Below are 26,428 nucleotides of genomic sequence, written 5' to 3'. Positions count from 1 at the left end.
GAAAATGTAATTTCTTGATATCTTTTTAGAATAGTCAATAAAATGCTGCGCATCTATTATACTATAGGAATGTTTCAAAGAATTCAACATGTTTTAAGAACTTGCTGCCATAATGTTATTTAAATGTTGACAAGATATGTTGCAAAATGTTTGCAAATATATTTTACAATGACATTCTGCAGTTTACAAACCCTTTAAAACGTTTTCATGACCTTACCTTTATGTAGCTCGACATTTTAATGCTGTTAAAACGTTTTCACCAAAACCAACACCATAAATATACTAGTAACCCGTTTAAAACGTAAACGTTTTGTATTTGCTGGGACATGAGGTAAAAGTAGGCCTATAGGCACCAGGTTATTGAAATATCAGTAGGTTGTGGGAAATGTCTTATGCAATTGTCGCCAAGAATGGTATTTATATTTGCGTTGAGTAAACAATTAGTGTCAAAAATATATTATTTGAAATCAAGATACACCATTTACACTCACACACTAAAGTAAGCATTAAAGCATATAGCTTGTATTGACATGATAAAATGTGTTTTGTAGTATGTCTAGTAAAAAGAGCGCGGGTTTATACAGTTCAATGCCAATTCAAAGTTCATTGAGCTTTTTTAAAGAAAGTGGCTGACCACTATTATCATGCCAGATAATAAACCATTTTAGCACTATTCATGGACGTATTTCTATAAGGCGCAGAACCCTAGTCAGCCTATTTATAGGTTAATAGATACGTATCACTTGTTGGGAGTGAAATTGTACAAAATAATGCACGCGTACTGAGATGTTGATGCGTCGAATGCACGAGCCCCGAAGGGGGATTGCATTAGACGCATCAACATCTCTGTACAAGTACATTAGTTTGTACAATTTCTCGAGCATGCAACACGTGATACGCATTTGTTAACCTATTTCATACACGAGAAAAAAACCCGTAATTTTCCCTAGATTTATAACACAAATTGTCACTAAAAATGTTGGAAATTGCAAGCAAATATGAATGCATCCACCCGCAAGAAAAATGAACGCGTCCGAAAGCACTGTGCGTACTACACGGAATGCGCGCCCGGCCGTGCAATTATACAATATTTATGCACGGCTAGTAATTTACTAACGTGTGCTCTGATTGATTCTCACTATCTAGGAGTGTATGAAAAATAGGTTAATAAACGCGTATCACTTGCTGGGAGTAAAATTGTACAAATAATGCACGCGTATGTTTATGCGTCCGATGCACGAGCCCCGAAGGCTCAAACTATAGGGCCTATCTATAACCTTGGCCACGTGCTGGTGTTAAAATAAAGCAATCGCCAGAGTTAAATATGTCACAGTACCGCATTATCTTTGTATAATAGTTGCAAAAATGCCCGGCAAAATTGCATGCACACTCAATTTAGACCCTTGCCTCCCCCCCCCATCTTTCAATGTTGGGAGACTGAAATGTAGACATGGTGACGATTTTTTCCAAATCAACATTGCAATAGGGGGGCGGGGATGGATGTTGGCCAATTAATGCTTTGGTGTGGCAACTTTTTCCGCCAAGATTGTAGAACCGTTAAGCACTCACAGCTACTCACGAACCAGTGTCTAGCCCCCTATGGATTGAGCCAACTGGAATACATGAAAATATATGACATTGGACCATATTCGTGTACATTCTTACAAATACACCCCACCCAAAAACACACACAAAAAAACAACAACAAACGCACAAGATTAATTGTTTTGTAAAATCAACCATCAGTCAATTTTATTATTCCATACATTTTAAAACAATATGCAATGGAAATAGCAAAAAATATATTTCTATAAATTATACAATATACATGGGAAAGGGAAATTATCTTTATTATGAAAAACGTATACGCAAGATGATGAATGAGGACGTTAAGACGCAGAGCATACTCGTTAGGTGCAAGCCCTCGGCCTATAAAGTTACAAATTAAAACATTTATATACAAAGTACAAAGTAAAGAGGGAAAACGCAATTACGTACACACTTTTTATTAAACATCATGCACTGAGTGCACATGGACGAAATAGTGAAAACTAAAAATTCTATGGTCAAAATGCTTACCACGTCTCCTGAGCTTACTATTTACTACTGTCAAGCTTTTGACAGGAGTAGCTCTAAATTCTTCAGAGCAAAGAATAAGATATATAGCCCCCCCCCCCCTCCGACTACTGATGGCTCTGAAGAGAGTCCTTCAGTGAAGACTGCTGCCCCTTGTCACCAGAGAACAAGCAGATCTACTAATGTTGAAATTTTGGTGGCCCTAAAAAGAGCCGTTTACTGAAGACCGCCCCTGTTAACAGATACAAGTAAATAACCGATGTCTCTGAAAAGAGCCGTTCACTGAAAACTGACCCTTGTCAACAGAGAACAGGACTGCAACAATGCGATGAAATAGGTTGTCATTTTTTAAGTGTTTTCAAAATACAAGATTCATGACATATTATGATGGGGGAAATACAAATCATCTTTTATCTTCTATGATACTGACATTTATGTACACAATTAAAACTAGTGCGTGTTTAGAGGCAATAATAATTAGTACTAAAATGCATGCGCACTATTTTGCTACGTAATTGTTAAGTTTCAAAAAAGTTCTGAAACGATTTTCTGTATAGTGTAATCGTCAATTCATCATGCCATCGCCGTATTACTGGTTTCCATTATCCTCATCTGAAAGAAAAGAAAAGTGAGTGGTAAAACATGTAACCAAACTAATACTAAAATGACCTCTCTACTCAAATATTATCCAACTACTCAAACACTGCCCAGTCCAACACAAAAATACCCACCCATCCACCCAGCCATACCCCCCCCCACCCCAACTTTTGGGACTCTCATTTTCTTTCTCATCCGTGCACATATACTTAGGATAACAGCAAAATTGTGGAAGTGGCTTCCTTTGATTTCTTTTTCTTTTTCTTCCTTTCTCTTCTATCCTGTAACTAATGTCATGCATGCGTTTTAAGGGCCTTCTTGGTTTTATTTTGTAATTGCCTCAGTTTTTTTTTGGTTTGACTTGTGCATGCATCTTGTATCCATATAGGCCTACATGATCTCAGCGTTGTTTTCCACAGATGATATTACAAGCTATTATCGTGTCTTGTACCGTGTTAAACAAACAAACAAACAAACAAACCCCACCCACAGTACACACATCACACATCAAAAGTACCGAACTCAGTCACGATTGACAGAGTGACGCGCATTGGCGACATTATGAACTGGTATTAAGGTTAAATACAATTGATTTTCAAGGCTTGATTCCAGAGGGGCGTAAGTTAATAATGGAAACAGCCATGCAGAAAAGAATGACCTCACGCGTACAATAGTGTATCAATCTGAACTATAGGGCCACGGCGCGGCTCGTGAGTCATCCTATATGTTGCAGGGATAGGGAAGGGGCGACCATGATAGGACCATATGGGCTGATGGGGAAGGGGGGTGATTGTGGGCAGCCGTTTTCGGCTTCTATAGGCCTATAGGCTATAATAGGCCTAGTGTGGCTATTTATACCCTGAGTATGCAATATATAGGCCTACAACAATAACTACAACAACAGTAACAAAACCAACAACCAATATTGGGTTAATCTAATTTGTAAAAATATATGGCCGCGCCTATTAGACTAGTAGGCCTATAGCCTAAAAATTCCTGAATTATATAATGAAAAAAACGGGCAAAAACAATCAATCGCTGCAGTCAGAAAGAAAGAAACGAAGAAAAAGAAAAGAAAAAAGAAAAAAGTGAGAGAAAAATAAAATAAAATAGATGGAATGGACCACATAGGGACTCGAACACGTACCAAAGTTTTCCAGCTCAAAACAATAGTATTATATAGTCGAACGTGAGTCCAGCGCGCTAACCGATTGAGCTACTGAGTGATCTGTGAAATCAATTGATCTCAAACTGACTATTATGGAATAGTGCATACCAGGCTCTTATGATAAACAATCTCATCACCGCTGTAAATGTCGGAGGTATCGATGGCGAAAAACCTCGATTTTTGCAAAAGTAGCTTAAATTTGGAGTGAAATTCAAATGGTAAAGGAATCGACATACTTTTGAGAAATAATGTAGGCAGTTAGAAATCAAAATTAACGTTCCACAATCCAGATATCGATAATGTAACATAACAGTGTTTTGTGGTACAAGATTCTCGAAAATTGTTCCCAAAAACGGGCTAATAAAATTTAATCGGTACTGTTTTTGGTTCTTCCCCATGGCAACATTATTTCTTTGGTCGATTTGTAGTACAATACAAAAAAGGAGAAAACAATCACTCGGCGTAGTTTTATACGAGCGAATATTTGAAAAAAAGTTGCATGGAACGTGTTTTTGATCTTGTGAACATGGTGCGTAAAAATGATTTAAACGAAGGATTTTCAAACGGATTCTAAAACTTTGTATAAACACACAAAAATAATGTTAAGATACATCCATGCACCAACATTTGACTCACTGCGATATTTGATTACTGAGAAAACGCGGTTTTAGAGAACAACTTTATACGTCTTTTATACGTTTTTTATACGTTTCTTCGTGTAACCTTAAATAGCGATATTCAAAATTAAAAAATCTGACGTGAACATTTTGTGGGAAAGAAATGCAGATCTATGTTTTATGCAAATGTTACAACATGGCTTTAAGGTTGCACTATACCCCTTGATAAATGTGTGACTATTTTTGCATTTTTCTCAAAAAATAATAAAACACTGGTAACAAAAGTTATGTATATTATAAGGGCAAGGAATTCAGTTACTACACTGGAATTTCAGTGACTCAAGACAAGCAGTTACAAGCGGTACGTTATGATAAGAAAAGAGATACCGCTAGAATGTACCTCATTTCTTAACATATATATAATGAACCACTAAGTAATTGGATTCCTTGCCCCTATAATATAATAACTTTTGTTACCAGTGTGTAGTTATCTTTTGAGAAAAATTCAAAATTAGTCACAAAATTGATCAGGGGGTGTAATACCACCTGAAGGACTTCAATGGAGTTTAAACATAACGTACCACATCCAGCTGCGCCACGCCAATCCCCGACGTCAATTCCATGGAGTTGACATGCATTTGCATAATCAGCTATATCATCGCACAACTGCTCATAACTCTCTGATCCACACCAATTCTCCGTACATTGATTGAAGAAATCGGCTGGGTTTATGACGTCATGACATTTGGTGAATGGTCCGTTACCTACAAGAACAACATAAAATATCATTAGAAAGGATGCTATTGCTACACATCGCCAATAGCCAATTTTGTTGATACATCTTTTCTTTCAGTAGGAAAAAACAAATTGAAAATAAATTTGGATGTACCTTGTATTTAAAAATACACACTTCGTGGTATTTTACGATTTTTTTTCTCATATTTTCTTCTCCCTTTACTGCCTCTTATTACCAGCAACACAAGCTGAGGTGATTTTTAAATTCTCTGCGTGCTAGGCATACATATGTAGGGTTCATGCTGATTCCAAATATGGTTTTACAAACGCACAGTTCTGCAATTTTGGAATTTTACAGAAATTTTGAAACTTGTCGTCTGCAGTCGACGCACTTACTTTGAGATGTACTTCGACGAGTCCTGGAAGGCTGGAAGGCTGCGATGCAAAAAAAAAAAAAGAAAACAAAATATAAATGTAAGTGTTGTTTCACGCTATATAGTGTAGTAGACCTACCCTATATTATTTGTGGGAGGTAATGGAACAATTTGAGATTTTGGTCTTAAAAGATAGATAAGGGTTCCAGGAACTCAAATCAAATTGTTACCATTTTTTCTCCCGGCCATCTTGAATTTCAAAATGGCCGCCATTTTCTACGTATTTTGGAATATAACTTGGCTTCTGAGCTCCAAATCAAAATGGCTGCCATCATTAACATTTTGGCTATACCTGAAGTTGTGAGCCACACAGCAAGCTTAAACAATATCCATGTTTATAATAGTGCTAATAAAATAGAGAATGATTGTCAAAATGTCAATAAAATAAATAAAGAGATTTGCTTCCCAGCAAGCACAAAAATGTTCTTAAAAAGTTATTAATAACATTTAAATGCTGGGTGATATAAAGATCATGAATACGTTTTAAAAACGTTATTGCAAAATATTTTGGGCAAATATTTTGCAAAATATTTTGTCAATAGTTCAATTACATTATGATAGAATGTTTTTCATCACGTTTTCAAAATATGTTTTATGAGTTTTATTAACACGTTTTTATAACCAGACGTTGGGTATTTGTTGGGTTTATTATGTGACCCGCTCTGACAAAACCAGGATGAAGTCGCATGTTTGAAATTTCATGATTTGAATACAAATGTAAGCACTAGACAACAAGCTTTAAAATGATTCCAAAATTATATAAATAGCATCAGAACTTTTCAAGATACCTTGATATTTTAGCCAAATTGCTATTCCGAGTAATGGGCCAATTAGTTTCCACTTAGTTTCCACTTAGTTTCCACTAAGTTGAAAGTCCACTTAGTCCCACAATCAAATACCATGAAATAAAGAATTCCAAAATTTGAATATTTTAATGGGAATGTCATCTTTAAAGGCCTATAACTCAAAAACATGTCTGGCGAGTTTTTCTGGATTTTGTTGGAGCTGGCAATATTTGCTATGTCCTACCTTGCTGGATATGTAATCCACCACCTCGTCTAAATACAGGGTCTCCCGTCAGTCGAGCTTGACCAATAGATTGCACGCCCATCTTGACTAAATTACGGAAAGCCCAATCGGACCATACGATGACGTCTTGATATATGCCGAGATCATATGGATGGATGTCAAGGTTGTTTCCGGTGTTCAGGTGAACGAGGCGGTTGTTTCCGTTGAGGTCTGATGATTCAATGCGGTTCAAACCGGCTTCACACCAGTACATCCGTCCTCCTTGAAAATAAATAGGTTGTTCAGCTGAATTTAGTGATTGCTTCCATAATATGAAATTAACCGTGAAACGATGTCCTTTGTTTTATTTCATACAAATTACGCATCATTTGATGGCCATAATTGATATTGTTTAGGGTAAATAACGGAGCCGAAATTTGTATGTGTAAATTTTCACAAGTAGCGGGTGAATCCACCATGACATCATTTACACAAACGCGCTAGAAAAGGATTAATATTTCATTTATTATGCAAATGACCATTTTCCATGTCACACAGAAAGGATCTAAACTGTCCTCCGTGTCAAAAAATGACACGGGATTTCTGGCGCACTTATGTATAATGTGTATTATGACTCAACAAATTCAGCAATTTTTTGTTCAGACTTCAAAGTTTCATGAAACAAAATGTTGAAATTAATCGGAATACCACTTTATGAAATCAATATTTACCACTGAAATCCAGGTGGTCAATTACTCAATTCAAGGATTTCCACATGAAAAAGACTACCGTTTATGTTGCAGCAAAAACCTGGATCTTCGCCTTTTGCCCTAAATCTTTACCATGCAGAATAAAGGGTCAAGTTACATGTTCGTATGCAAATATATGGGGACTGGTCAAGATGTAGGTTATTGAAATCCTTTACGTACCTGGGAAGTCTACGGCCAATCCATTAGGCCATTGCAGATGCGTGTCTATCAAAGTCACTCTGTTGGTCCCGTCTGCATTTGCCCTTTCAATTTTAGGTGTGCTCCCCCAGTCCGTCCAGAAAAGTCGGCTGAAGCAAAAAAAACCGAAACAGTTGCAGTTTAATATTTTAGACGAGATATGCAAGCAACCGGCGTCTTCCTTAATTGCTACGACCAATTTTGAACATGCAGTGCTGAGTTGGTCACACGTCGGTGTCCAAAAACATCTTTCTCCATATGTTGCAACTACTCTTGTGACGAGTCTCACCCCCTTCCACTTCGCCAAGCAATGGGACGGTAGGCCGACAAAGTCATCCCGACTTTAGAATCATTTTGTTATGATTTATTTACTACATTTTGCCGCCCAAAATATTGACGACCAAGCCTCAAAATAAGCAGATCTGGACCAGGAGCCACACATTTACAAAGAGCAGCTGCTGGTCCTGTGATTATCTAGTGCACCAGGGGCCATTTTTAAAAAGCCAAGAGTCATTTAAATTTCAATTGTACACATTAAATACAAAACCTGCTTTAACTAACAGGCTCTATTTACAGCAAAAAAAGTAGAGCCTGGTTCATATGATTTTGGTGTGGACCAGGAGCCAAAATGTTATGACCATTGGGTAAATGGCTAATGGGTGCCTGCCGCCTGGTTATTTTGAAGCTTATTGACGGCCGTTACGAATGTTTCACTTTTTTTCGTTCTATAACCCACTTATTTTATTGAAAGATACATACTTGTTTGTCTTATCAACGACAATGGCGCGTGGCTTTGGACTAGTCATGATAACAGAGCGCTCACTGCCATCCAGGTTGGATTTCTCTATCCTGTGTAAGGTAGCATCCGTCCAGTAAAGAAGGCGATGAACATCATCTACTGCCAGACCATCTGGGGCTGAAAAATGAACACATGACCATTCAAAGTTTAGTTTCACATTTTGATTGCGGCAAGATGTTCCCTGGAGTAAGCTTTTAATGCCTGACGTAAATAAACCCTATGCAATAAACCAGAGGATGATTTAAGCACTTCCGACCACGCCACTGTGTTGACTTGCGGTTAGCACAGCTGTGTGAGTGAACATGACACCACTGCTCGCACATTGCATTGACGGGCATGGTTAAATTTGAATTTGGACTGATATATTTATAATAAAAACGCATTCAAAATGCTAGTCGATTTCACATTTTATGTTACCTACAGAAGGTGTGAATTATCCTTTATGCATACATCACTTTTGTTCTGAGTAATAATGACACACGCACAATTCTTAAACAACATCTTTTGCACAGAATGCAATTGGATTTGAAAAGTAAAGTGGCAGTTGAAACTCTAGTGATAACACGTTTGCAGTGCATGATGGGGCTTCCTTAAATCATCTTCTGGCAATAAACCAACCGAAACGGTGTAACATTCGAAATCTTGGATACTTGGCTCCAATTGGATCCTATGCTTAATGATTTATTAGAGTTACATGACACAAAGTATTGGTCTAACTTTCTTGTCTGTACATAACAGGGATAAAAGAGGCTTAAACGACGAGAGGTAACACATTTCGTGTAGTGTCGCCGTTGAAACACATTGTTTTCTGAAGAAACAAGAAATTGATCTCGTTCGGAAATCGAATCCAGAATTTCAGATTTACAAGACTTTACTGATGGCCATATGTTTCAACATAAGAACTACTGAACCAATACTAGGCTTGTTTGTACTCATTTTATTGCATTTTTCATGCTGATTCCAAATATGGTCATGAAAATGTAAAATTCTGACATTTTTAAAATTTTCAAAGAAAATCTGAAAATTGTCGTCTGCAGTCGACACCCGCGTGTAGCGTACTTACTGGATTCACTTCCAAGGCTCAGAATAACCTCCTGCAATGATCCATCTAGATTGCTTCGCTGAATGGTTTTAGTTAGCACATCTGTATAGTAAATCTTCTGGTATACCGGGTCGAAATCGACAGCAACAGGTGCACCTAATTGCTGGAGTGGAATGGTCTGAAACGTCAGTATTTCATTGAAAGTGTCCAGTGGCGCAATGCGAATAGCTCCTGCTAAATCGGCTACCAGGATGAAACCGTTTTGCAATCGTAAGTCTGCAAATGAAGTAAAAAATAGATACCATGAATGAATGAAATGTAGGAACAGCCAAGAAAACGCAAAAAAAGACCTCTATACTCGCGATTCACAATACGATGAGCCGGTAACGGTTGCTCATGCCAGCCAGTCCAATTTTGTTACCACCAGAGTCGACATAGCAGCTCAACAACCATTGGATTAGATATTCATGCGAAGGTAATAATAATAATGTTGAAAATAGATAGAAAATGGATCTATTACTATTGTAAATATGCTTGTAGGCCTTATTGCTGTTTCAGGGTGCATTTGCGGAATTAAGTTTAACATTATTATATTGACATTTACACAATGACTATGTTCCTGTGTTGTACTGCGTGTTTTGGGCTCTCCCCAGCAACCGTTCGAGGCGCATCGTATTGTGAATCGGCCGATTTGATAAGGAAAAGGTCCGATATTTTAATTAGTAAATTACATTACATTTTGCCTGGACTAGAAGTTGACCCGGACTGATGGATGTGTCAAGCAAACCCGTTAGTATACGCATAGAAAAACTCTCACCTTGCACTTGTGAGCACCTGTCTGAACAGAGTGTTATCTTCGAGGAGTCAGCTTTTTGGAGAGACGTAAAATTAAAATCCGGTTGTGGATTATCACCTTTCGCGAAATCAAAACATAGGTATCGGAATTCCAAACCACAACCAATACCCAAAATATCAAGATTTCCACTTGCGTTAATGAAAACCATATCCTGACCTGTAAATTTGAGGATAGAATGAAACTGGTGTTAACTATCACGGTTATTTTAAACTAAAGGGGAACAATGATGGCGCTATTTATCGTAAATCTTATTTGCATCATTACAAGAGGTAGCAACAAATGGTAAGGTGATCTAAAAAAATATCACGAAATTAAATGAACAAACCACGAATGCCGGGTAATCGGTTAGTTTATAACTATAATATATCGCATGTGTAGTTACTGACCTTCAGTGAGGGGCTGGGCTTGGTGGCTCGCATTAAGTAGCTGCTCGACCCGTTGATATTGTACACCAGTTCCATTTTCGTTCCCGCTTCCGTACATTGACAATTTCCATAAACCAGTACCGGTGATGGACGGTGCACTAGCTTGTGACATCTGGATTGTTGCGTTCATGGTGAAAGGGTCTCTTTGGTTCGGTCTCACACCCGTTGCCGACCAGGTGATGTTCAGTCCTCTTACGACAGCGGTACCTATACGTTCAAACAATGATAGAGATCAAAAGGTTTGTTAGAATTCCAGATGTGAGGAGAGAGAATAAAATGAAACATGACATTATACACCTTTCGAAGTGACATTACGCCTTTTGCCTCAGTCCGCGGCCGGCCGGTGCGGCACTTCGACCTCAAACAATGTTAACCTCCTGCACTCCAGTCTGACTTAAATGCCGGATATCCAGCATACCATCCTGTCGTGTTGTACTTCGGCCTTTCCATCTGTTAGGCGGGCGATCTGGAGACCCGGGGACAGTGAAGTTGTTCTGGTAGGCTTTACGAGGAACACGGTGGTTATGAATTCGCTGAAAACGGCCAAACCGTTTCATCCGTCGTTCAGCCCGCGCCTAATCTCCTCATTACGTATCTTGTCCATTTAGTCGTACACACAAAGGATAGACCGAACTGAGACATCTCATCTAAAATACTAGGAGGTTGCTTTAGTTATCTCATGAGAAACCAGATGACTACTAACTTGCGCAAAAGTGTATTGGCTCTAAAAATGTTCTGCTTTGTTATGTAAATCAGACAGTTTTAGTCACGCTTCTTAGCTTTTACATTGGATTTCGGAGCTTCCTCCATTGTTATAATGCTCAAACCTTTATCTATTCTATGTGTGCAAGGTTTTTCATACACAGGCGAATGAATATGAAAAGATAGTATCGCACGAGTATATCGTGCGGAGTAAATATCACATTAGTGTAGTCAGGGAATGTAATGTAATAATTACCTGCAATCGGTTTACACCTATTAGTACACAATGTTGTCTTAGTCGTATCACTCTGGAAAGACGTATAATTGAAATCAGGATATGGGTTATCGCCTTTCATGAAATCAAAGCAGATATATCGGTACTCGATGTCACATCCTATTCTCGTGATATCTAGCTCACCGTGTGCTCCATAGAAAGTAATGTCTCCATCTCCTGTAGGTAAACGTAAGATAATATACAGTAAGCCAAATAATTAAGGTACCAGTTATGTTTACCCCCTGTATATGCTAAACAAAGACAGCTATGTCATAATTGGAACCAGTAGCCAATAGCTGCATCTTTTAGCTGGAATTTAAGACCTCATTCGTTGAAATTGTTCAAGAAATAAAGACACGACGATCCAAAACCCCAAGGAAGGTGCCAATTTCAAAGATGCAGTTTCCTCTATTGCATGCGCTATTGATTTGTACACAAAGCGTTCGCGAACAAGGGAACTAGCGCTGTGCTTCCATTGATTAGCACGAAAAATTAGCGTCATGCTTTCATTGACACGATTGATTAGAACACCGAAGTGCAACTTTAGATCACCGTTTCTTTAACTCTCAACCAATTTCAACAAATAAGGTCTTGAATCAGAGCTAAAGAGTTCAGTTATTTATAGCTGTTTGTTTTAATATTGACATATTTGTCTTTATTTAGGATAGACAGGGGTGAACACAACTGGTACCTTAATTTTTTGGCTTACTGTATACAAAGTTTTTTTTTGAATTTTTGTAAAAGCACATTTTTAACATTGTTCTGACAGTTCTGTATGGTTACATGATTTCCCATCATGCTCAAGCTCGTGATAACACTGCTCCATCTCAGACTGTCTAGAGGAGAGAGTCTAGACATTACTTTAGTAAACACCCTCGTCCCTATTCATAACGACAGGACCTCTTTTCCGAAAATGAAATTGATTCGTTAATGAAGCTTGCGCACTCATCATTTTCTGGACATATCCTTAAACCTTTTGAATCAGATTTTGAAAGTTGACAGCTACAATTTCTACTGGTGTATTCATACCATATGTCATCATTGACCAGTTAACAACAGGTGGATATGGGTCTGTATGAACATAACATACCATGCCCTCTGGTAAATTACTCACACAGTAGCTCACAGTAAAATCAGTATATAATTTTTGCAGCAAGCTATGTTCACTAAAAGTTTTACTATGTTATAGACTCTATTTATCATGGTTATAATGTTGCTGTTGGTATTTTAAATTGCTTCTTTGCACTAAAACAATAGCTTAAATTAATTTCATAATTATATTCACATGAGGAAATATATGAAGTGAAAATAAGTAAAAATTAAATAATGATACAAATGTCAGTGCTCAGTGCCTGGTAGAGTATTAAAGACAAAGACTACACGCTATTTAGTAACCAGTCACTCATTCTCTCAGGTAGTCTGGCCTGGCATTAACTCCTTGCATGAAGCAGGCTCCAATGCCCAAGAATTCGTCATGATTTAACATTAACTAAGATAAAACTGATTATAATTATATGAATACTACAGATTGCGTTTAATACTAATACAAATAAAAATTATGCTTCGTCAGTTATCCTACCTATCAGAGGTTGCGCTTGGTGCGAGTTGGTCAGTAGTTCATCAAATCGCTGGAATTGTTCACCAGATCCGTCACTGTTTTTGCTGCCATACATAGCGAGTTTCCACAAGCCAAAACCGCGGATTTCATCGCTTACTTCTGCGAATGTAACGGTGGCGTTAAGGGTGAAATGGTCTTTAACTCCAGCGTGAACTTCATGGGCTGTCCATGCCACGTGCAATCCGGATGTGAGGACTCCATCTTGAAAGAATGAAACAATGAAAACGACTTGTTTACTTTGTATAATAGTAGTTTTAAAATAGTTTAAGATTTATGTTGTTATTATGCATTAAATGGTTTTTTTTTATATATCAAGATATAGCCAAACAAAAGAAGTATGGACAACTCTTTAACTGCTCACATCTTTTAAACTGGTTGTCCAAATTCAATGGGGTTTTCTGCAAAATGTAGCTTTGTAAATGATGTTAATAATCCTATAAGACACTGAAAATTGAATATGTCCAACTTCGGACTGATTTTGCTTATTTACACCACAAATGTTAAAAGGTCTTACTTTCTATGGGCGCACACCTATCACTGCAAGTCCTATACGTTGTTAATCCACCAGGAAGTATAAATTGGAAATCTGGGTTAGGGTTATCGCCTTTGGTGAACTCAAAACATAAATATCGGAACTCTGTGCCACACCCAATTAGATTGAAATCAAATTCTCCTCCAGCTCGGATGAAAGTGATGTTTTGGGCCCCTACGAGGGGCAAAGCTTGCTGAGTGGTCGTCAATAGTTGGTCGACTCGTTCCAATTGTTCACCTTGTAAGAAACGTGAAAATAAGGTGATGATAAGATATTAAGTTGCCATCAACTTAAATGGTTGAAATAAGTTGTCCACTGTGTGTACAGACACGTACGTAGCATAACTGATTGTATCATTTTGAGCAAAACTCACGATTTACGTAGCAGATTCTAAGGTTTTGCTTCCATAATCATGGACTCATGGTTAGGCTACAGAAGTGAATCACTGTATAGCGAAACCAAGGATTCGGTTGATTACCTATTGTTTTGTTTTGTTTTGTTTTTCACCTGCCTAATCAAATCTAGCTTTTTGGAGCCCAATCCCAAAATTGGTAAGCAAATTCATACTACAAATGCCGGGGTTATCCCGCCAAAGCCCAAATTAACTAACGAATGTTCTAAGGTTTGGTTTGTCACGTAGGCTTGATTAGCAATGATTTTACTGCTCTATTTGACACATTTATCTTAGCAGTTAGCTCTAGAAGGTCCTATCTGCAATAGCTGCCCTATATAAATTAAACAAATTCTGCATTCTATAATGTACACAAATAAATATATGACACAATGGCAGCTATTGCAGATGTGGCCAGCTTCCACTAACCCAGTTAATTGGGCTCATCCAGTTGAAATCCATACACCCCCTATGGACGACATGACCTTAATCTCTCAGGGAGTGTGAATTTCAAATGGAGTTACCTGAATGGGTGGCTCAATTTGAAATCTACACCCCCTGTGTTGAAGATTAAGGTCGTGTCTTCCATATGGGGTGTATAGATTTCAACTGGAACAACCCATTGAATCTCTTACCTGTTCCATCCTGGTTCCTACTACCGAACATAGACAGCTTCCATAGACCAGTACCTTGAATATCATCACTAGCCTCAGAGAATCGAGCAGTAGCATTGATGATGAACGAATCTTTCTGACCTTCAGTAATACCCGTAGCTTCGAGGTTGTACTTCAGACCAATTGAAACTGCCGTTCCTTTTGAATAAACGATAACATAGTGACAGTATTAGCTAATTAGTACTTGCTAATTAGTCACATTTTCACGTTTTGTCAGTTTAATTGAGAAAGACCGTGGGCCTAATAAGTCATTAAACCACAAAGGCTAACAATGCTTATTACATCACAGTCACGTTTATCTGTTTCAGATCCAGTGACATCTCATTCATTTGCCTGGACCTTTGAATGTATTGTTAGTAGCATTTCACTTTGCAAATCAATATAACAGGGTTGTGGTGCTAGTTTCCATACCCCTCCAGTGAGCATTGGCCTAATCCTACAATATGCATGAGGTGTCAATGGAGTTGGAACAGACAATACCAGTTGTCATCATTCGACAACTAAATGCGTGAAGCGTAGGTAATTCCTGGAAAGCTGGACTGAACGAAAGTCCTCTGATGTACAACTTATTCCCGTAGTCTGAAGTAACTGATTCCCCCATCTGGGTCATACCCTTTGGTAACATGAAAACTTCTCATATCATAGACAGGGAAAGAATGCTTAACCCCCATAAGAACTACCTTTCTATTAGTCAAAAAGGAGTTTTCATTATCAATTGGACCAATCAGCAAAATTGTTAGAATAATTTCGCCACACAAAAATATTGGGGTGAATTATTTGCAAAACTCCATTCTGATTGGTGATTAAAATGAAGATATCATGTAATAGACCAATCAGAGAGAATGTTAGATCGCTAGGTAGTGCTCAGGGGTTAACTAAAGTTGTCAAGAAGAATTGTTTAAAATTGCTGTCAAGAAGAATTGTTTAAAATTTTAAGGGTCATGTAACGTAGTATGCTATGTCAATCAAGGCAGAGCTGCTAACATGGGCGTAGATACTAAATTGGATTTTCAATGTGGATTCGGTTAATGTAATGGCCCAGTCTAATGGATCAAACCAAAAGATCGATGACGTCCTATAAACGAAACTAGTTTCGTTTAGGGGGGAGGGGGTAAAAATACTCGATTACGTTTGTACAAAAACATCGGTCAGAAGAATGTGTCTTTATTATTATTATGTCAAAATTTTCAACATTTCATTATTACGTTTCTGGTAGGGAGGGAGGGGGTTGGCTGAGAAACGAAACTAGTTACGTTTATAGGACGTCATCGATCTTTTGGTTTGTTCCCTAATACATACCCTCTAATGTTTCACATCGATCACTGCAGAAAGTAATCTTCGATGTATCGTCTTGAGATGAGGTAAACGTAAATGTCGGATTAGAATTATCGCTTTCCGTGAAATCGAAACATAGATATCGATATTCCATATTACAGCCTATTGCAGTCATGTCAATATCTCCATTTGCTTGATTGAAGTTCATATCTTCACCTGGTGTAACGGTCTGGGCTTGCTGTGTAGTGGAGAGCAACTGGTCATATCGCTGAAACTGTTCCCCTGAAATAGGAAATTAAAAAGTTAAGCATTTGTCTTAAATATAATGTTTTGAATTAAAAGAAAGAAATGAAGAGAGAAGAAGAAAGCAAGAAAGAACAAAGAAACAAATAAACAAAAAAAAGAAAAAGAAAAGAAAGAAGGAAAGAAAGAAAGAAAGAAAGAAAGAAAGAAAGAAAGAAAGAAAGAAAGAAAGAAAGAAAGAAAGAAAGAAAGAAAGAAAGAAAGAAAGAAAGAAAGAAAAAGAAAGAAAGAAAGACGGAAGGAAGGAAAGAAAAGAAAGAAAGACAGTTCTTAATCGCTCACCTGTGCCATCATTGTTCTTGCTACCATACATAGAGAGTTTCCATAAACCGCTGCCTTGAAAAACAGAGCTGCTGTCGGAAAATTTGACGTTGGCGTTCACCGTCACTGGGTCCCGGAATGAAGGAAGTAAACCAACTGCTGAATATTGTACATTCATACTTTCAGCATGTACTGTAAGGAATTCAAAATACATTTTTGTTTATAATTGGATGATAAGACAAAAAAGAGTAAACATCAAATAATGCACTCCTCAAGTACTTACCCTCCCGGGACTTCCCCTATCCATACCTAATGGAACTGATGTAATGTTTGGTTATAAAGTATATTACCTGGTCCCTGCGGATTCCTATAATAGACATTATAGATCGGAATACTCCCTCCTTTTTGAAACAATTGACACTTTTTGGTCCAAATAGGGAGTGGTACGATGTACTTGCGCATGTGTATAAGCCCTTTAAGCACTATTGAAGTACATCCTCCACCCCTCCCATCCTGGGAAATGGGGCACTTTTTATATACACTCATGCTAACACCTGACCGTTAAGACAGTGAGGCAACGTTATGACATTGTATGTTACTAAGCCCATCCCTGGTTTCTACCATCCAATTCCTAGTTACAGGATCGGACGATTACTTGGGGATATTACACAAGTAACAAAACGATAAACCCCTACCCCATGGAGCAACCAACCGGTTAATCCCTATGGAATCTCAACAATCCCGATAAGTGCCCCATTTCCAGGATGGGAGGGGTGGAGGATGTACTTCAATAGTGCTTAAAGGGCTTATACACATGCGCAAGTACAACGCACCACTCCATATTTGGACTGAAGCATAAATCCCTCGATCGTGTCAATTGTTTCCAAAAGGAGCGGGTATTCCGATTATAATAAGGGTAACTACTTCCAACATGATCAAGGGCTTTTATTTTCTCAATATTAAGCAGGTATGTTGCACACTTTAATCAGAGTAGAGCGGCTAGCGTACATAAGTTACGTAAAAAACACATCAGTGATCTGACCGGATTCGATCCGGCAACCTTTGTATACTGTTTGTCTAATTGAGTCACAGCAGAGGTACATTGAAGCAGAGCGCTACATTGAAATTTATTAGTACTACATTTTCCTAATAACTTTAAAATAAAATGCAAGGACGCCCTCATATTTCGATTGTCTGCTTTTTGCACGATTGAAATGCCATGGTGTAGGCTACTTAAAATACGCTGTGAAATATTAGTCTAGAGTGCTTTAATTACAATCATTTTCCCCTTAAAATCAAGGATCCCCGTTGATTTATTAGCCAATTCCCCTAGAGCCCCACAGTTAAGCGGCTAAGTGATTTTCTTTCATTTCAGACCCATCATTTCGGCTTAAAATGGACAGAAAACCCCCTTGACAACAATTCTTATCGATACTAGTATAACACTTTTTGGCAAAGAATAACAAAAATTTAAATTTGACATCCTGGATTTTAATCAATCTGAAATAAGTAACAAATCAACCTTCCGTATAATATATTAATAGTAACTATACCTTGGTGATTCAGTGATAGACCTCCATTTGCTTGCTGTCTCTTGTACCTGAATCTGGAATATCTTCCTCCTCTGGGTAGAGCCCTAGAGTTGTCACCAGCGTTTCCTAATATTTGACCTGTTGCGATTTTTGCTGCAGATTCTGTGTCAATTCTTGTGTCTCCTGTTACCCGTGTGCCATGCTGGTCGGCTATCCCTACCACGTCATCTTCGTCGTCCAAGGTATTCATTTCAATTGGTGTATCAGTCTCGTACCTTTATGATAAAAAGTTATACATTGTAGTTTAAGTTAAGGGCTGTGCAATAATTATATTCCCCGGGGAAGGGTCCATTAATTTTTATAAATTTTGTGCCAAATATTGCTCCCTCCTCCGGGTGTACCAAAATAGGGCTATTGCAGTTGTACGTCCCCTATGGAAGACATGACCTTAAACTCCCATCACACAGACACAGGGGTGTACTTTTCAAATGAAGTAACCCATTCATGTAACCACATTTGAGAGTCGCATTCCCAGTGTAGCATGCTCATGCATTTAAAAGAAGAATAAAATACAGTATTGGAGAATTATAACAACTAAGCAGCTATTTAGAGTTAATTTGTCAAGACCAAGTGAAAAATTGGTCGCCAGAAACCTTCTGACTTTCTCAAAGCATTGTGTTAATTTTACAAATCTCAAAGCATTAAGATTAATGTTAAGTCAGTTAAGCTTAAACAGATTTCGTCAGCTGGACAGAAGAACGCTATCAGATTTGAACGCTAATAAATTAATGCGCAAATCACGCAAAATAGATAAATACAAAACACAGGGAAAGAAGATAAAACATTCTCTTAACAAACAAATAAACAAATAATACTAACCTCAAACCACCTATAAAATGTTTCTCATTTTGAAGTAAGTCAAAGGTGTTCGTAATAACACTGCAATGAGCGTTAGCAGCTTCACTAATGCCAGCATCATCACACGGGCTGGAAGAAATTAATATTAATACTAAAAATTATTAAAATTATTTGAAGCTATAGAGCCAGAATTTGTTTTAAAACTCTGCGTGCTACCTATTATAGCTTCAACATAAAAAAGTCCTAGTTTTGAGATATTTTCTCAAAATATCAAGAACTATCTTAAGAACCACTGAACCAATACAAGGCTTGTTTGAATTTTTAAGAACAAAACTGTACTTGTCGTCTGCAGTCGACGCCCGCGTGGAGAGTTAATTCATTTTTCGATTTGTCTGTGCTTCTTTTTTTTCCATCTTAAGAAATGTGTAAAAATGCATGTAATTATCTTTATAACGAAGTTTGTTTACCAATTTTACACTGGTCATTAGATTTATCCACAATAAGGCCTATTACTATCACGGTACATGTGGTTATTATACTCAGGAAGTATCGAGGTTAAAGAGTTCAATAAACCGTTAAACGTTTAGACATTCGATGCCATCGATGTTTCCTTGCTGCTTTATTAGCTTCCTTTATTACTTGAATAATTCAAATGAATGAAACGTTATAATAATTATAAATCCGGGTCCAACACATTATCATATATTTTTGAAATTTACTTCTTAACAAGACACATTTGAATTGACAATTTGTATGCCTTTTGAAAATATGTTTATTACATTTATTATACGTGTTTCAAATTCAAAAGGGATGCCAATTGTATTCAGTTTCTTATAGGATGGTGAACACCTCCATTTTGCAGAAAAACACATTGAAAGTGAACAACCAGTTCAAAATATATGAAGATTTTCCAAAACAAAAAAAAAAAGGAACAATTTCCTTTGTTTAGCTATATCTCAAAATCAATAATTTTGCTTGATGTGTTTTTGTTGTAAATAAAGTATGTAATTTTCATAAACATAATTATGTGCTGTTCATAATTCATTGAAACTGCAGTTAACGCCGAATTCATTCTTATCTCGATTACGTTTCCGTACTTCTAATTTTGAAAAAATGAAGAAGAACAAGAAAAAAGGAGTCCTAAAACATAGCTAAATTCGATTAATTACTACTATGTATATGCTGCTCATCATTTTCATATTGGAGATTTAATTTATAAAGTACTTACATTCATTGGCGCAGTTGCAGATGTGCAACAGTCCATACACCAACAGCAAGTGAAGAAAAAGCTCCATTATGCGCTGTGGAGACCAGTGTGATTGGAGTTCTCTTCAGCCTGCGATGATAATTGCTTGTCCAACCTTGTTGGTATTTTGCATGTAAACTGGGTTAAGTAAGTTGCGACACGGAGAAATGGCAAGTACTTAAAGTTGCCACTTTTCACAAAGTCACGTGAAAGAAGGTCGCGCTAACGAAGTAAATGAACTACTGTTTTGAACTGGTCTACTTATATACTATCAAATCCGGATCCAAATCGTTAGTTTGTCACATAAACTATTCCGGATGTCTCAAGTATACATGTGGTGGTGTAAAGGGACTGCCCCAATAAGGTAATTGTTGCAGGGGAATTTCAGTTGATATCTCTGAGAGGTATGATACCTTCTGTGCCATGCCAGCTATAACCCCCCCCAGGCGCGTAGCGAGTAGCAAGGTGACAACAAATGGGGCGCTCAAAGTTACGATCCCGGAGGTGGAGTGAGCAAAGCTGCAAAAAAGTGCACACAAGTTTGGCTACCCATGGGCGCCCCGCTTGCGATGCGCCCGCAAAACCGTAGATCCTAGGCTTCGACGGTCTGTAGTATCCAACGATCTTGCACACGAGATATCATGATCAAACAGTGTCATCAGCCATCAGATATCTTTTTTGTTTTTGCACCACCACCATCATCATCATCAGTCGGCTGCGGAGCAAGCGACTACAAGCTTTATTCAACTATTGCGATCTTGGGCAATCGAAACAATTTTGTTTGGCTGCAGCATCCCTTCAGTATCTCCCAGGAGGTGCTAGACATACTGTAAGTACAGTGTGCGCAGCCGTCCCGGTTTCCTTTTCTCGTGTGGTGGAATATAAAGGGCATATTCTTTCACAGGTTCGTCGTCTTCAAGACGCAGTAGGCCTATATGGCCGAGAAATTTGAGTTGATGAATCTTGACTCTGGCAACCAGTGGAGTGGTGTTGGTCAGATTGTCGAATGTCGATTTTGCACCATACATCCTGCATTATGAAATGCTCTTCTCATCAACATCTCATGCGCCAGTTAACGCACATTTCACATTTCTACGACGCATCGCAATTTGCCGACGAGCGCATGATTTGTCGGCTACAAACAGTTTGCCGACTAAATCTATTGGTTTTAGCCAATGAGGAAGAGTGCGTTTTGTTGCGTTGATCGTCAAATGGGAGTCATTCAGTGCGGGCTCCAAGAAAATGAGGGTCATTCAGTGTGGAACTGCTAAAAATTGGAAGTGAAAAATAACGTTCTGGGCAAAAATGTGTAAACTTTTGCGAAAATATGCAATTTTGAAGCTCAGTAAAGTTGCCACAAAAATATATAAAATTTAATCAAAAATTTGGGGTTTTTTTTTCCAAATTTGGTGTAAATTAAAAAGGGGGATTATTGGGTGTAAGCTGGTGTCATTGGGTGTAAGCTGATGATAAAAGGGGGTCATTGGGTGTAGAGTTTGCCTCCAAAAAGGGGTCTATTGACACCAATATGGGAGTGCCTCCCCCGGGCACCCATTGCCCCCTTTCACCTAATTTAGGATTAAAAGTCCTAAAAATCACACAAGCACCCCATAATTATTGTATTATTTTCTCACTCCTTGAGGTTAGCAACTATTTGCATTGATCATGTCATAGCGAGCGTGTAGAAGAATTCAAATATCTCAGATATATTGTTGTAGGTCCTGTGGTTCTTGAGTTATATTGTAAAGAGGGCATAAACAACACTTTTGTAAAACGTACGTAACTTATTTACAACAATAAATCAAGTTTTCAAAGCTATGATTTGTAGAATCAACTTTTGCAAAGCATCAAAGTGTTATTTTTCAATAATATATTGATTTAGATAATGAATGCCCCTTTAACTGCCAAAGGCGCAACCTTACACCTATATCGATTTCATATTAAAGTGCCCCTGGGATTTTTTTGTTATTACATCAAAGACATTTTGTTTCAATATAAATCCTAAATATTCCCCTCCTTTCCCGGCCTTACAAATGGAATCAGTTTCAGGACCAGTGTCAAAGACACCATTAAGGCGGGATGGTAGGAGTTTAAGCCACGTTTTAGCCATTTAACCATTGATATGTATGTCTCAAAGATTTACCTAAAAACTGTAATGTACTTCAAATTATCATGGTTACTAATAATACATTGATCTTAAAGAAATACAGTGAGGGAAGCCAATAATGGTATTTATACTTTCATAGGTTTTGCGGTTCTTGAGTTAATGCCAATAATAAATCATGCACCTTGGACGGAAATGACACCACTTAAATCAAGCCTTTGTATCTCCTTTAATACTATGGCTCTTGTGTACCGGGCTTGTGTGTCAGCTTTATTTGTCTCAATATTTGAGCTCAAATACCGATAGGTCATACTCCCCTCTGACTCGCTTTAAACACTTGCTCAAAAGGAAACACATAATTATTGTAGTACTAGTAGTAAACTACACGTACCGGATGTCTTTACGGCCCTGTAACCCATATGACTGAACTAGTTTGGAACAAGTTTGGGACATAAAGGGGATTCCCCAATAAGTTGTATGGTCCATGCCCGAGTTGGGTTCTCTCCAAGGCGATTGTGTTCTGATTCTGAGCTGGATAGTTCAACCCGAGAGTTCGACCACTGGCCATGACTGATAGAATACTGAAAGGCCTACATTCAACCATGGTAGGCCCGGTCCATACTGTTTATTCGACGTCAACTAGTTGACGCAACAAGTAATTATATAGTATTCGCTAGAAGATAAAAAAATGATTGAAACAGATTGAACAACGAATACCCTACGTCGACTTATAGGAAGTGTGAATCAGTCTTCATACACTCCTAGATAGTGGAAACCAATCAAAGTAAACGTAGTAAAATACAAGGTGTAGGGCTACATAAGAAAGGTTTAAACAGTCATTCACCACAAAAATAATTGATAACCTTAATATTTTAAGACACACGACCTCATCAGGAGAACTCCGGTGATGTTGTGAAGGAGTTCACGATTGACCTAGATGCCCTTAGCTCGAATCAATGAAGTGTACAGTTCACAAGGCGTGGATACTGTCCATACAAATCAGGAGACACTCGCCGCAACTCAACCGTGACCAGGGCCTCGATTCCCGACACTGTACACTTCATTGATTCGACCTAAGGTCATCTCAGGTCAATCGTGAAGTCAACTCCTTCACAAAATCACTCATTCTCCTGATGAGGTCGTGTGTCTTAAATATTGAGGTTAATCTTAATTGTTTTTTGTGTTGAATGACTGTTTAAAAAAACCCTTAATTGCTGTTTTATCTACCAACTCGAAAATGTACATAAATATTGTATAATTGCACAGGAGCGCACTCCACGTAGTACGCTTATTAGTTAGTGCTCGGTGTTTCGGGTGCGTTCATTTTCTTGCGGGTTGATGCTTATCACATCTGCTTCCGTTTTTCAACATTTTTAGTCACAATTTAGTTATAAAAATAGCAAATATCACGGATAAAATAGGTTAATAAATGCGTATTACTTGTTTCTAGAGAATTGTACAAAATAATCCAATTCTAGTGAGAATTCTGCGGGAATTGTGCATTAGACGCATCTACATCTCAATATGCGTGCATTATCCTGTACAATTTCTCTCCGAACAAATGATACGCATTTATTAACCTATAAATAAGATCCATGTTATTGGCTAGAATGCTATAATGCAGATGTTGCAGACCGTACCCGCAAATATAGCATGATTAGTGACTGTACAGATATATCTGTTTTCCCTCCCGGTGTATAAATGGTAATGAGTGTTGCTCCAAAAACACACCATTAATGTCAAAACAGTGCGAAATTCACCCCTTATTCCCAAAACCTCGTGCGATGGGGAAAATCCGATCCTTTTTCCACATGTTTATTAAAAGCGGAAAAAGCCGATACGTAGCTAATATGTATCTACGTGGGTTCACCCAGGGCAAAAAAAATAATACTTAACAATGCTGTGACGTCACCAATTCTGAAAATATCCCACAAATTGACCCTCAAAATCATAATAAGAGTCCAATACAAGAATCAACTGCAGAAAGTCTTACTTTAATAATCTATCTTCATGTATAACCGGTTATTTGGGATAATGACCCTCCCGTTATATTGCTATTCCATGACAAAATCAGCCAGCGAATCTCTCTTACCATGGCAAAAATATTTCAGGGCTCCACGTGTTGGTTTCTTGATCGCTAGCGCGTATTGGCCGTTGGCGGCGGGGTGGTAGCGTCCAGTCGTTGCCAGATGATGGTGGATGCGATATCGCTATTTTTGACGTCGCCATTGGATTAACACATAATCATGAAATCTTCACAAACAATTCTAAATTTGTTATGTGGTGTCAAAGCAAAATTATCTTACTCTAAAACCGTTGGGGTTCTGCAAAGTACCCCACTGTAAGTATGTTAATTGTCCATTTATAATCGCTAACCGTGTATTGTGAATGGGGCTGTCAGCCCTGTATCTTCGCCAGCCTCGTACGTCCGTGTTGCGTGTCCTATGCCGCCTGGTCGTTGCGTGACGAGCGATTGATTTTTGACCAATGAGGTATGAGAGCGCATTTTGGTGCTTTAAAAACTCATTGGGTCAAAAGTACGATTATTTGTGGTTTTAGAGATGGCTCTAATTTGTCCCGTTTTCATTGGAGCAATGTCAACCGCTGAAATTTATCGCGTGATATCTTGCGAAAAAGCTAATTCAGACTTTCAGAATTAGGAAATCGAAAGACTGTGTATTCATGGCAATGATTTATTAAAAGTAATTAAACTTTAACATTAATATACTTATTTTGGGAACTAAAATACTGATAAAACCTTATTAGTTTTTAAAGCTTGATATTATTGGTCATTAGACTTCAAAATTATTGGTAATAAAAACGTTGTGGTGGTTTAACTTATATCACAAAGGAAAAAACAAGACTATAAGTGTTCCAAAATGGTTAGACCAGCATTATCTATTGAGGGCTACACTATAAAATATTACCGTTATTTTACGGTACTTTCCCGTAAACTTGACGGTTATTTACCGTAAAGTTTAATAACTATTTCACTGAATGTATTTATTTATTTTAATTTTTTAAATATTAAATAGCCGTACTGTCCTGACAGATTGTGTTTAAATTTAATTTCGTGCGTGTGCGGTAACACCTGTGATTTTAACATTAACATGTTGGCAACTCAACGGTATTTTACCGTACTTTCTACCGATTATACAGGATTTTGGTCATTCTACCGATTTTTACGGCAATATACTGTATATCTGTGAAGATCGCATGAAATGGCGATCTACATATCAATCATAAATGAACATGATAAATTTCATTAAAAGGTTTTCATGCCAAGAAAAAACTCACTTGATTTCCACGGTCTCATCAATACAATCTGTTAGACAGGTAACAGTAATGATATTATTACTTCTCTGGATCATTAGAGCAATGATTTGAGACAAGTTTCGGGCGAATCGGAGCACTTTTAAAATTTGAATACAATGAAAAGGGTCATTGACCTCGGATCTATTTGACGTCATAATCCCTGAACTATACATCATACAGAAATATGACAATTGACCGTTTTATTCCTTCTGACGAGAGGAAGAATTTGAGTTATATCACAGCACAATTGAATTCTTTTTTGGTTGATATGATGTCATCGAAAAATGATGACCCCTCTGGATCAATTGGTCATAATTGTGAAAGATGAAATGCCCCTCGTCGCCGTTCGTTGGGCTCTTCTTCATATTTGGCTGCCTTCGGATCCATATAGACCCCCTTAGCTAGAGTTTTTGGATTCATCCTGAAATAAATTACATTTCAAGAATACGACTTCGACATGCAATAATTGACATTATTTATAATATATAATCTGTAAAGTTGCGCTTTAGTTACCTCTTAAAAAACAAAACACAATTAAATTAAATACCCATTTACATATTGCTGCATAATTTTGAGACACAATGTAAAACCCATTTAAAGTTTGAACACAATATCAGATTTTAATTAAGTTTTTATTTT

General features: G+C 37.7%; 1 protein-coding gene across 1 annotated transcript; it reads right to left on the bottom strand.

The window, feature by feature from the left end:
* Positions 1 to 1,722: 1,722 nt before the first annotated feature.
* Positions 1,723 to 25,845, bottom strand: LOC140141431 (uncharacterized). Its single transcript, XM_072163289.1, has 18 exons — positions 25,772 to 25,845; positions 19,146 to 19,253; positions 18,288 to 18,541; positions 16,756 to 16,926; positions 16,195 to 16,452; positions 14,857 to 15,033; positions 13,813 to 14,067; positions 13,260 to 13,499; positions 11,663 to 11,857; positions 10,666 to 10,911; positions 10,241 to 10,435; positions 9,445 to 9,699; positions 8,342 to 8,498; positions 7,565 to 7,692; positions 6,657 to 6,917; positions 5,590 to 5,628; positions 5,040 to 5,222; positions 1,723 to 2,688 (listed from the first exon to the last, which is right to left on the bottom strand). The coding sequence occupies exons 1-18, from the start codon at positions 25,843 to 25,845 to the stop codon at positions 2,666 to 2,668; spliced, it is 3,219 nt and encodes a 1,072-aa protein (XP_072019390.1). The 3' UTR covers positions 1,723 to 2,665.
* Between the last annotated feature and the right edge of the window lie 583 nt (positions 25,846 to 26,428).

This window comes from Amphiura filiformis, chromosome 2, assembly GCF_039555335.1.
Source record: "Amphiura filiformis chromosome 2, Afil_fr2py, whole genome shotgun sequence".
In the NCBI taxonomy this organism is placed as follows: domain Eukaryota; kingdom Metazoa; phylum Echinodermata; class Ophiuroidea; order Amphilepidida; family Amphiuridae; genus Amphiura; species Amphiura filiformis.
Note: the sequence above shows the minus strand (reverse complement) of the source record. Positions and strands in the feature narration are given on the sequence as shown.

Excerpts from the sequence above, each read along its gene's own strand:
- LOC140141431 (XM_072163289.1), bottom strand. The coding sequence starts at position 25,845 with ATGATCCAGAGAAGTAATAATATCATTACTGTTACCTGTCTAACAGAT. Across the intron at positions 7,693-8,341 it reads GTCGTTGATAAGACAAACAA|CCGACTTTTCTGGACGGACT; the intron begins GTATGTATCTTT and ends TTTTTGCTTCAG. Across the intron at positions 2,689-5,039 it reads GCGTGGCGCAGCTGGATGTG|ATGAGGATAATGGAAACCAG; the intron begins GTACGTTATGTT and ends CTTTTCTTTCAG.